This window comes from Osmia lignaria, chromosome 13, assembly GCF_051020975.1.
Source record: "Osmia lignaria lignaria isolate PbOS001 chromosome 13, iyOsmLign1, whole genome shotgun sequence".
Lineage (NCBI taxonomy): Eukaryota > Metazoa > Arthropoda > Insecta > Hymenoptera > Megachilidae > Osmia > Osmia lignaria.
Genome location: NC_135044.1, coordinates 6611120 through 6623790, shown reverse-complemented (window position 1 = coordinate 6623790; position 12671 = coordinate 6611120). Strand labels below are relative to the sequence as shown.

At 36.9% G+C, this 12671-nt stretch overlaps 1 protein-coding gene and 1 long non-coding RNA gene across 8 annotated transcripts in view; one reads left to right on the top strand and one right to left on the bottom strand.

The window, feature by feature from the left end:
• Nucleotides 1-10329, top strand: part of LOC117602592 (uncharacterized) — a 172596-nt gene extending 162267 nt beyond the window's left edge. For 3 of the 7 annotated variants that reach the window (XM_034320804.2, XM_076691913.1, XM_076691912.1), the window contains 5 exons: nucleotides 1997-2095; nucleotides 3820-4158; nucleotides 4458-4673; nucleotides 5179-5329; nucleotides 5586-10328. In XM_034320804.2, coding sequence (XP_034176695.2) covers nucleotides 1997-2095; nucleotides 3820-4158; nucleotides 4458-4673; nucleotides 5179-5329; nucleotides 5586-6322 — 1542 coding nt within the window. In that variant the 3' untranslated portion in view covers nucleotides 6323-10328. Of the gene's footprint in view, nucleotides 1-1996; nucleotides 2096-3819; nucleotides 4159-4457; nucleotides 4674-5178; nucleotides 5330-5585 lie in introns of all 7 variants that reach the window. The other 4 variants (XM_034320806.2, XM_034320808.2, XM_034320807.2 and 1 more) reach the window with 4 other exon arrangements.
• An 85-nt stretch (nucleotides 10330-10414) lies between these two features.
• On the bottom strand, nucleotides 10415-11162 carry LOC117601880 (uncharacterized). The gene is made up of 2 exons (XR_004580820.2): nucleotides 11053-11162; nucleotides 10415-10959 (listed from the first exon to the last, which is right to left on the bottom strand). It is a non-coding gene; the product is annotated as an uncharacterized LOC117601880 (long non-coding RNA).
• Between the last annotated feature and the right edge of the window lie 1509 nt (nucleotides 11163-12671).

Genomic DNA, 12671 nt, shown 5'->3' with positions numbered 1-12671 from the left:
AATCTACCAAATGTCTATGCTTACAAATCATAAATATCCCCTAAATGAAAAAGAGAAAAATCGAGGCCATTAATTTCGAAATTGTACAAGTCCAGCAATTAACATTTCGTGATTGCCGTACGAGGGAAATGAAATTACATAACCATGAGGTGTTGGCCTAAAAGACCGAACCGTACGAGGATTGTGAAAAAAATCCAATTCAATCAGACTCGAAGCAATTCACTGCGATCATATGCCTTGATATAACTTTCTGTTTGCCTAATGAAACAGAAGCAGAGCCGCATACTAATCCATTTACCCGGCTGCTCGTACGCAATGCCTTTGTGGAAACTTACGTATGGGTTAGGACTATTACGCTTTTATGACCGTATGCGTCGGGAGAACAAACATCAACATCTTCGAGCCACGGAAGCACGAGATTTCTCCAGATTAGATGCATACCCGTGCACCGGAGCGTCTGGTATTCATGAATATGGATTTTTCGTGCCAGTTAGCCTGTACGCCATCAAGGCTTTCGTTCCTACTGTGGTCTTGCCGTACCACCTTTTAACAAATCTCCATCTTTATCTCTCGAATTCTGCTCGAATATAGACAGGCAACTGTGTAAACTAACACAGTCCAGGTACACGTGTATCTAAGCGAGCTAAACGATACGTACCTTTCTCTGTCGGGTACGCTTAACGAACCGAACGCAACGAATCGAGGTTTGCGAAATTCTGCAAATCGAGTCCTTGTTCAAATACGAACGCTTAATCGAACTTTCGTTTAACGAGAATATTCTTTAACACTCTCCGAGTCGCACCTTTCGATAGAGGTTGGAGAAAATAGGTGCGAAAGTATTAGATTCCATAGAAAAAGGTCAATGATTTCGTGTCAATTTGAAACTTAAAATATGGTAAAAGTGATTACGTGAACTTTTTGTTAATGTTCTATTTTTGATGAATTATTTCATCCCCTGGTTGCAAACAGATTTATTATTTTATACAGCAATGTGTAATCCTTCATTTTCACTCATTTTAAAGTACGTTTGGAATGTGATTAAACGAAGTAAAGTTTTTTTTTACACTACGTCGGGTTTACCGGCCACGTTTCATAAAGTTTACAGTAAATGGCTGAGAATACAACTTTCTAGAAATTTAATTCAAACTTTTGGAACGTCTACTACGCTGCTCTCAATTTCTGCTACGCCTTATAGCGTCTTATATCGCTCTACGTTATTAACAATATATCAAGAGTTTGTACATAAAGGCATACGTTCAATTCGCTAAGGAATGCTGGACTTAAAGTGTTTCTTCCAGGCATGTTTTGATGAAAATTTGATCTATCTTATCACGAGTTTCCTGTTACTATAACGTAATAGGATTCTTTCTAATCCGGTATCGCTTATTTATTTAAACCGTTATAAGAAAATAATAGAAGAATTCAATGAAGGAAATAAATGAAGAGAGACCCAGTTTTAATTTAATTTTATATTTCATATTATTAATTACAATGATTAAAATGATATTTTATTTCGAACAAAATTCCAGACATCGAGGGAAAATGTGATCGATTTGGCGTGGAATGACCCTCAGACGTTCAGAGTCTGAAAAAAGATAAATCGATATTTTATTATATATTTATTATATGAATCCTGAAATGAAACCCAATCAGAATCACAGAAACCACTTAAAATACCATTAGTTAATGTTACTTTTTATTTTCAAAGAATTCGTAGCATGCACACATATTTTTGGGCTGATCTACGTACGTGCACGTATAGTAACTATCTTTAATATTTATGATCCACATTGTGACTTTGTTTTGCTGTTATCTCAATCTACACTACTACTATATATCCATGGTATTCTTTCCACGTTTAATTTTCATCTAGCTTACCTTTCGTAACGACTAATCACCTCTAATAGCATTACGCGCTACTAGATCGAATTTAGAGCCCGCTTATCCTTTAAATATGCGTGAATTAGAACTGTCTCTGCGAGTATCAACGTTTTAGAGCCGGAGTAGCGGCGAGGAAGGACTATCACCAAGCCAAAGCAGCGACTACGAGGAACAAGAAGAGCTTGAGAATCAACATTCGGCCGCCGTACACACAGTACGTGTCATATACAAGTTCTCCTTTCACGAGTGTCTTCCTTTCTCTCTAGTTCAGGTATGCACAGCGAGTAGTGAGGCGGGCACGGTTGCCCGCGGGCACTAAGGCAGGCTACACTGGCTAAAAAGTTATTTAACACATTCCGGACTAAATTACATTGATGTAGCAAGTAGAAAGGTATTCCAGTACAATTAGTAAAATTTTGTGGGTCAATGATAAGATTATTAACAAAACATACTGATTTGGAATGTGTTAAAAATAGGAAAATTATTCATCAGTTTCGCCAGGTTATATAGTCTAGTCATGTGACCCTCGTCATCCTATTTCTATACGTTATCAATCATTCCATTCCCATCATCTAACGGTAGCCTTCAATTGAGCAAACCCGTGCCCGCAAACAAGCCCGACACATGGGCATCCCGCATAGGAGACTTTGTGTGCATGCCTGCTCTAGTTACTTATCCTCTGTGTTGTACTAGTACAGTGTCCCATGATCGTGGTTATTTCAAGTGCAATTCATACCATTAAATGTCGTGGAAAAATGCATGTTACTTGGTTGATGGCAATGTAATGTCGGTTTCAATGCTTTTTAACTCGCTATAATGCTATAATAACTTATAATATGATTTGAATTATTTAATTCGCTAACTAATTAAAAATTAATTAGAAAAAGAAATGTGAAACTTTGCAGTATTAAAAAAAGTTAAACACTTTGATACCTACAGATTCTGCACACCAGAACGAATCGAAAAGTCCTTTACCGTTTTTCGATACACAGCTTCATTTTCGAGATATAAGGGTTTAAAAGTTGCTTTTCCAACTGCAATGGCGACCTTGTTCGGTGCTCAAGGCGCATGCGCAGTAGATCGCGCGAGCAGACTACGTACTTATGCTGAGCGCCGTACGACCAGCGCTCAGTCTTCCATTGCTATCTCGAGAACGAAGTCTCGCATAGCAAAATGGTAAAGGACTTTTTTATTTGTTTTGACATAAAGAATATAAAAATCTAATTGTAAAGAATACAAAACCGACATTACACCACCATTATTTCAGCGTAGTCGTAATTATGTCGACTTTTAGAAAATCCGCGTGCACTTAGATTTAAAACACTTTTTTCTTTCTTTTTGATTAATTATCTTGTCTATCTGGTGGGGTAAGTAATCTTTTAATACTATTGGTGGTTATCTTCACTCATCTGAAAAATCCATAACGTTCCCACTCGTTTTCCTTCGATGATTTTTTACATGAGTGAATCTAAACTTCGAACCAATTCAACGATACCCAAATCAATGTGTAAAATACCGTTAGAGCCAAATGCATGCAAGCTTTGGTCGTTAGTTGGCGTCGATCGAATAAAACTGTCTACTTTGCTGGATCGTACTGTATAGTAACGTTTCGTTGAGAATGTACACACCAAACGCAAAAGTAGACGCTTATGTACATTATCACGAGTTATACAATCACAACACGTGCGAGTACACCACCGACAAGTCGACAATGACGTCACGCAGCCTCGAAGATGAGGTTCATCGGCTCCTCTGTGAATCTTCCACGGTCGTGCCTTACGTATAATCGTTGCATGTCCTTGAATCTTCACCGAACAATATTTCGAATTACAGAGAAAGGTTCCAGTTTCCTTTTGTATAAATACTTTATCGATCACCTTTGCATCGATCGAGGAACAACGGGAAACGATAAATTTAACGCGGTGTTGACATTTTCAGTCGGAAGCTAGCGCTCTACTCGAGGGCGAAAATAGGGCGGGAATTGCAGGCAGGGCAAGAAACTTGAGGCACGATGTGCAACGCAAGATTTCGAGGCTCCGCCAGGATCGCACCTCCTCAGAGGCGTTTCCATGTAGCGCCAGCAGCGTCGAGAGCCTCCCCAGCGGCAGTGGTTCTAGCACACAAGCACTTGTGCGTGCGGGAAGCAATCACAGTTCGATATCTTGCGAAGATAGGGATGCTGTCAGTCCGAGCTCCATTGGTCCTGTGCTGTGCAGAGCTAGAGCTCTGGTAGACTATACGCCTAGTCCTTACGATAAGGAGGCGTTGAAATTCAAGGTTAGACGCGATATTTTTAATCGTCCTTTAACAAAAATCCCATATAAACGTTCGACCCAAAGATGCCTAATTAACTACACATTTCTTGTTAATAAATAAAAAGATACCTAGGAAGGTTTGAACGTTCGTTTCTTCTTTCTTCGAAAGTTCTTAATGCAACAAGACCCGATTGGCTCGGTATAAAGAGAAAGGCTGAAGACTCGTGGATCAATTTTTCAAATTACAAAGTGGAAGAAGTTGTCGAGGAATTTTTCACGCGTAAAGGTTCGGGCAAATTGCAAACGCGGCTTTTGTTACAGAAGGGAGACATCATCGACGTGGTGCAAATGAACAAAAGCGGTCTGTGGAAGGGTGTCTTGCACAACAGGATAGGCCACTTCAAGTTCATAAACGTCGAGATACTGAACGACAGAGTTCCAAGGCGCGGTGAACCCGAAGGGCGGGGAAAGTGGGGCCAGAGATACAGGCAGAAGCCTGGTTCCGTTCAAGAGCTCTTGCAGAGAATGAATCTTCAGGTAGAGAGCAATATCTTGCCACGGCTCGAACAAACCGATTCGCATTTGCATCGCTTCGAATGCAAAGCAGGGAAGAACTTGCTTTTATATGTTTCTTTATTTGCTGGACCTCTTCCTTTTCAACCATATACCCACCACCATCTTGTCCTGCGTACCCCTTTTATACCGCCTACAATCCGACGCAATTCCATGGATCGTGTTGAGTTCCTCTTTTTTTTTTTATCGACACTTTCTTCCTGTACCTTTTCCCTTCTATCTTACTCTTCCGATTCTTTACTTATTTGTCGGTATCTTTTTTTTTTTAATGGCGTCTATTTGGTTTTCTATAAAGGCTAATGGATTTATCAAGATTTTGTACGTAACTGCACTTGAAGAATATTTAAAATAATTTAATACAAATGTCGTTGCTTAATGGATTTTTGTTCGAGTGACAGGCATGCAAAGATTAAATTAGGTCACGTTAGCAAAGGTATAATACAAAAACGAATGTAATATATCTTCTCAGGAACACATTCCTGTTTTCGTATTGAACGGGTACGAAGATCTCGAGCTCTTCAGGGAAATAGAGCCCTCGGATCTTGATTATCTGCGCATACATCAGCCGGAACATCGTGCCAAGATACTCACCGCTGTGCAACTATTACATGATCTTCAATGTAAGTTGTTTTTGCATTGAAACGTATTACACTTTATCCTAGGAAATTGTCTATGCGAGTCGAATGAAAAATTATCGCCAAATCATTTATCTTCTACGAGATGAAACAATTTTGTAATATCGCAACGGATACGATAGAAATGGGTTCCTCTTATTAACATCAGGATTAATCCGATAGCAATCAGGCGGCAATAAAGAGAATTTCTGAAATATTAAGAATCCCAAATTATAAAGTGAGTATCTGTTCTGTCCAACAGCCGGAAGCGAGGGTGACTTAGCGTCAAGCTCGGAGGGCGACGAGGTGAATCGACTGGTGTTAACATCTGGCCAGACATCCGGCCATTGTTCACCGTTTAATCGTCGCCAGTTCCCACGGGATTCTGGATGTTACGACGCCCACAAGAATCTCACTGGTCGACGGACCGTGAGCCCAGAATCTTCAACGGCCACCAAAGTGTCCAGGGAGAACAACCTGGACGTAGCGGCGCCGGCGAAAAACGTGACCGGTGTCAACACCGATGGTAGCCAAGGTTCCGATAACAAAGACGACTTCCATCCGAACATACCCATCAGTTACAACGTCGTTCCCGGTCAGAAGGAAGGTCAATTCGACAAATCCCCGTTGCTCCGCGGAGGGAACGTTCGGTTCATCGCGAAGAGGGGCAACTTTGGCGAGACAGTGGTGATCGAGGATACCTGTGAAAGTGGACAAAAAGTCGGCGGTATGGTAAAGTACGTGGTCGGAAGTAACGACCTTGGCCTCGAAGGTAGCGGCACGGTAACCGGTCTCGGTCAGAGAAGTTGCCTCAGCGAGAAATCCAGCGATTCCGGTGTCAGTTCATCGAGTATCAGCTCGGCACCTCCGCTAAGAGACAAAGTTCTTGCGAACGTCGCCTCTGATTCACCTGCTAAGAACTTTGGTAATTTCACGAAGGCGTCGCCGACCTCTCAGCCAGCTAATAAGAGTCAGAGCAGCGATGCTAGTTACCAGTGAGAAACGATACCAGTGACGTGCTTAACGAAATTCAGGAAAATCTCGGCAACCCTTTCCTTTGCGTTCCATCCTCTTTTCGTTAATCTTCTACTTTGATCGTAAGTATCTTGAATTTTCTTTTGATCCTTCGACACCGAGTCCGGTTGGACTGACGATGGGTTAGGTATTTCGTACCAGGACAACGATCGAAATTCTTTGCAGCAAGGGGTAACGTAGGATATCATTCAGGAGTCAAATAAAACGAAAGCAATAAACATTTATGAATTAATTAAACTTGGTATTTTTGCAGTAATTAATATTCATGCTTGAATGTATGAAATGTTCCAAATTGTGAATACTTTGTAGACAGAATGTAAGATTGCTTTTGTTTATCGTTTCATCAGATGCAAGAAAAAGAATGGCATCTTAAAGTACGTGGAATCAAAAGGAATATAACGAGGTGCCTTGCCATCCTTTGTTGCCTTAACGATTCTTTCTCCTCGTTAGTCTATAACCAAAAGTATGCTGCTACCTGTTCTTTAGCGAGAATTCCAACTTCATTTCTCTCATCTGAAATCGGTCTTGTACTTCATTATTCTTGTCCTGAATTTTTTACGAATCGCGGTAAAAGAGGTACAAAGAAAAAGAATACAATTTTTTTTTTTTCTTTTTTTAAGCAGTTTTAACGAGGATGTAAGCAAAGTTTCTCGACTTTTGTACTGTGTACGAATTGAAAGAATTCCATTGAAGAGAAAAAAGGAAAATGTAAATCACGGTCATTTCATGATCTCGTCTATCGTTTTCAACGCTCGTGTAATTAATGATAATAATAATATGTGATAAGGTAGTATATACGCCTGCATAACGTGTAAATAGATTAACAATTAACGAAAATACAATCACGTTCGTGGTTTATTGCAAAAGACGTTTAACGAAAATAATTGGGGAAAAAAGACTCGTTGAACCGTCAATTTAATTTGATACAAGACTTGATCAGCTGTCCGATCGTTCTCCAAGATGGCTGATTTTTAGACCAGTAATTCGTAGACTAAAGACTGCCAACGCTACTGATACTTTTCTCTCGACGAGGAGAAATAATTCATTTTTTTACTCTTGTATGTTTTTGCTACGTTTAGCTATAATTTACTCCGATAATACGAGAGGGATTTATGTGGCGAACGATTTAGTTAAGTCGTAGATTGCATATAAATAAATAAATATGTATAATGGAGAAGTGAAAAAAAGATACGTGTTCGAAGTCCGTAAAAATAAATAATGTAGATATTCAATTGATTAGGTATCAAAATCAAAAGCAATTAATTTGAGTGACATCGAGACCATTCAATAATTATTCTATTTCTTATTAATTTGAAATCATAGACACCACTCTTTAACTTTCGGACGGCGGACCATGGAGAGAACCCCAATTTTAATTTTTTTAAATTAGCATCATAGGCGAATTTACCACCCTTCTGTGAACGTATACAATTTTTTCCAAAATTGTAGAAAATAATAATTTGTCCCGTCCGAAAGTCAAGTCAAGTTAGATCTTCCTCCCCTAATCTCACCTGCTCCACCTGAGACATAGCCAAGAAAAATAATAAAAATCCTTATGCACTCAACAAGAATCGCTTTTCCCCTTCTTTTTTTTTCACATAAATATTTAATATTGTTAGTACACAATCGACAATCCCCATCATCGATGCAACTTAGTTCTTCGACATGATGGTTACCTGTACATGTGTATATTGAAACCATACCGGATGAAACGTTGAAAGTTACAAAGTTTTCGTATGTATATACAGCACTCATAGAAACATAACGATGTTTTATATTGACCCAATCTTTGCCAAAACTTTAGACTATAAATATATATATATATATAAATATAAATATGTTATATATCAAATCGTTGGATCTTATGTACATCTTTTGTATAGTGTAAAATGATGGACGAATAATGGATTGAACGAGATCAGAAATGAAACAGATTAAAGACTTACATGTACCATGGATACAATTATCAAAATCTCTATATATCTCAATACTGTAAATAAAATATACGTAAAAATGTTTAAGAAACAATTTGATTATTAAGGAGGACAGCCGGAGACTGACAAGTAAATGTTAGAGATCTTATAGAATTTAACATGCATGTTTATCTTCTTCATTACTATCAATTTACAAGTAGTTTCACAGCCGACGAATAAAGTATTGATTATATATAGAAATTTTATAGAAGTATAAAAAGAAAAAAAAAGAAATTTCATCCATGATTTTTAGTTGAAATAATTTTGAACATGCTGCTTTTATAATAATGGTTCGTTTATTAGATTGACAGCTGAATTTGCAATCTTTTTATGCATTTTATTTAAAAATTTTATTGCAACGGGATCAAAAAATTACTGCAAGGATTCTATAATTGTCAATTTAATTGCCAATCTAATATTATAAAGGGTGTTAACAAATTGTTAATTAATAAAGGGTTAATGGTACTCATACATACAAATAGAAATCTTTTAACATCGTTAAATAAGAAATTTGCAAATTTTTATTTTTGAATTTTCAAGGATTCTATTAGCTTGAAATTTTCATTTTAATTACCCCTTGTACGACTAATGCTGGATCAATTAAGACTTAACCTTACATATGTCTTACATGACACTATAATAATAAAAAAAATACAATAGATAATAAAATAAATGCCTGAAGATGTGTACAAAAGAAAATTTGATTAATAAGTCATGTTTGACCCAGCACCCACCGTACTAATTAATAATTTATTAACACCCCATGTACCTAATTCAATTTTTCAGTTTTACGTTGCAATTAAACGGGTTATCGAAAAGTTTGACACGTTTCTTTGCAAAGTACATTCGCATGATGAAATGTTTATTACTTCATAAACACGAATTACTATAATGCTATAGTTTATCCGTTCCATTGAGAGAAATATTATGCTTAGAGATTGAATCAAGAGAAAGAAGATTAAAAATTAAGAGAGAGCGAATGAAGGTGTTAATTAGTAAGGAATTTTGTGGTGAGAGTACGAATAGACGCAATACAAATGATCGTATTAGTTGAAGCATATAGCATTTAATGTAAAAAAAAAATAATAATAAAAAAAAGATCAAATTCATTTATGAGAGTAGGTACAGTGAATCATAATCGAAATAAGTAATTTGAGGGAAAAAAGACGTCTGATGGTAAAGAGGTTTATTAAATATGTATGTCCGTGCGTGGGAAATGGACGATCCGTTTACCGGAAGTGGCCATCTCGAGGAGAAGTACGAAGGCGTCTGAATCGCTGATAGTGAAAATACAAAATATAAAAAAATGATTAAGCGTTTACTTAGCGGTCTAGTCCATTTTTTCTTGCAAAGTTTAATGCGATACATAATTGTAAATAAAAAAAAAAGTAAGGGGATAATAATTAAAAAAATAATAATAACAGGACTAGAAGATATGCAATCGCGTCAACGTGAGTTGCTAAAACCTTTTTATAAACTGATTTTGTATTTATTAATTAATTGCGGTTTTTTATAGAGGTAACGAATCCGTAATTCTTATCGCCTCTCAGTTCTCGTATGGTTTCCAACGACAAATGTTAATTTATTGACTGTGAATAGAAATAAATGATTGAAAGAATCGACATCAAAGGCCACCTTTTCCTCCTCTGTTTCCAAGCTTTTGTTTAGATTTTTCACGGTAGGTATATTGAACACACTCGATGTCATTTGTGTAACTTTTAAAATTGTGGGGGAAGACCAGTCCATATGTATTTTTTAATAAAAATAAAAATATTTTCCTTTCGTACAATCAGTTATTTGATTCTCTATGAATCTAGCTGAAATAATGAAAAAGAGGAAGCGTTGAGGATATTCTTTAGAAGAATTTAAAAAAGCAAAAATACCAAACTAGGTCGCAAATGAAAAGCTAGATAATTATGAATGGAAGAGACACGGAAATTAATCAGAAGTAATTTAGTCCCCCATCGCTGTTTCCATTCATTATTCAGTCGCGTTATGAAAAAAACGTTTCTCAAATTATACGTGTGAGCTTTCAGCGATGCTGACAAAAAAAATGCAGAAAATACGTTGTCAGAGTGCATGGTTCTTTTTTTTTTTTTTTTTTTTGAATGAAAGCTCGTTCACCGAAAAGTGTGCCATAAAAGGGATGCTCGTCAGACGAATGAACTTTCAAAGAAAGTGCGATAAAAAGCATTTTAGCAATGCATGTAAATGTACCCTCCGAGGATCATTCCGAATGGTTACGACATGTACGTGTCTATCTGTAACCTTTTATTTGAACCCGTTCCTTAAGAGAAAGAGCTCGAGTTACTTTCAGCAAGGTAGATTATGACGGTAATAACTCGGCAAGTTTTCACTGGTACCAACCAAAGTACTGTAAGTAAAAATCCATAGGGGTTGAAATCCAATTTAACTTTTTAAATCACCGAGAATGAAATTACAATGATCTGCGAAGATATGTCCACTCTTCTTCATAAGGGATGCTGCCAGCCTCTGGTCCCATTTTATGCCCTTCGTTTATTATGTCAAAAAATTTCAAAATTTTAAATCCATTACAATTTTGCAAATTTTTAACCCAGTTATTGCCAAAATAAATCCTCTTCTTTTAAATTTTATTTACAAGGTAGCCTACGAAAATTGGAAGAAAATTTCTATTTTAAGAAAATCGCCTTATAAATTATATTTCATAACGTCAATTGAGGTAAGGGCTTCCTCCTTTACCTAAAACGCAACCCTTCGTCTTGTATGGAGTCTTACGTAGATTTCATGGCCTCAGGGGCGTATTGTCGGATTGATCGGCCTTTCAAAATCTTCTTTCGACACCGCTTGACTTCATTCAGCTTGAAAAATGTGTGCGGTTTATCCGTATTGAACGAGACAGTCGGACGGAAATCCCGTTACAAATCTCTGCACTCTATTCACGAAGATTCGATTGCCGATATTACGTGGTCCCTTTATTGCATCAAACTTCAGGCCTTTACTTAATAAAAAGCCGACCAAAAAGATCCCTGGTATTTTATCAAATACTTTAACGAAAAATGTAATCCTCTTCTAATTTAGGGAATTAATCTTAATTCCTTGGATTTTTTACCAAAAAGCCATCGTGTAGTTGAATCGTCCAGATAGCTACTTTTACTGTGATATAATGCCACGATGGCCATAATTCTTCTATGGATGATGATCCCTGGGTTAAACCTCCTATAGTGGATAATGGATCAAAAATCACCCTTAAATCAGGATTATATATACTGCAATAATTGTTAGTGGAATCTTTAAATTTTGGGATCATAGGATCTTGGGATTTTGGAATTTTGATATCTTAGAATTTTGAAATTTTTGAATCTTGGAATTCTGAAATTATAGAACGAGGAATCGAATTTGCTGAAAAAGAAAATAATCGCAACAATTGTACTTCTTGCAATCACGCGATGTTTTACTATTCTTTCATTTTTATAGAGCTGACCAATATCCCGCAATAATATCTTTGGCTACTCTTCCTTGAAATCACTATCGGTTGATCTTCCCCTTTTTCGATCATTCGACGACACCGGAAAGAAACGTCTGAGTAGATCCGTAGGAGGATTGGTCTGGTTACGAGATGGAATATTGCGTGTTCCAACGATCTTCTCTCTTTCCTAAACGTTTTTCTCCTCGAGGACGATTTTGTCCCGCAAAATGGTATAAGGCTTTGGCCTCCTCCGTAACTTCTTCCTTCCTTTCATCCTTCTTTTCGCCGTAACGATCCCTTTGATGTTGCTGAAGCACACGTGGAAATCCATCAGTCGGGAATACATAGAATAACTGAAAATTGTTCAGGAGGGAAGTAAATCGCCGATTCACCTGTTTCTCCTAACACAACGTCATTAAAAATCTTTTTTCGCAAACTTTTATTTTTAATAAACTATCGTACGAAAAGGTTTCTAGTAATGGAAGAAACAAAAATGAGCTTGCAGTTCCTTTGAATGTGCAAACTTTTGTACATTTTAGTACAGCGTATTAAAAATTTAGGATTCTTGTCTTATACTCCTATCCCTTGAGAGAGTTCAGCTAATGACACCATTAACGATGAAGACCAGACAAACACTTTGAAAACTGTCTCCAGAATCTTAAGAACTCACGTCCTCTTACAATTACAGAAAACAACAAAGTTTAACAATATTTTTCTTTTAGTATTGTTACAATACTTTTAGATTACGAATAATTAGGTTTATTTATTTTTTTGATTAAATAAATTAATTAATTATGAAAATGAAAGAAAGGATCTTTCGTAAACGAAAAATAAAGTGTTTAATAAAGTACGAGAAACCGTTGATTACCTACGCTTCTAACTTTTTCGTCAT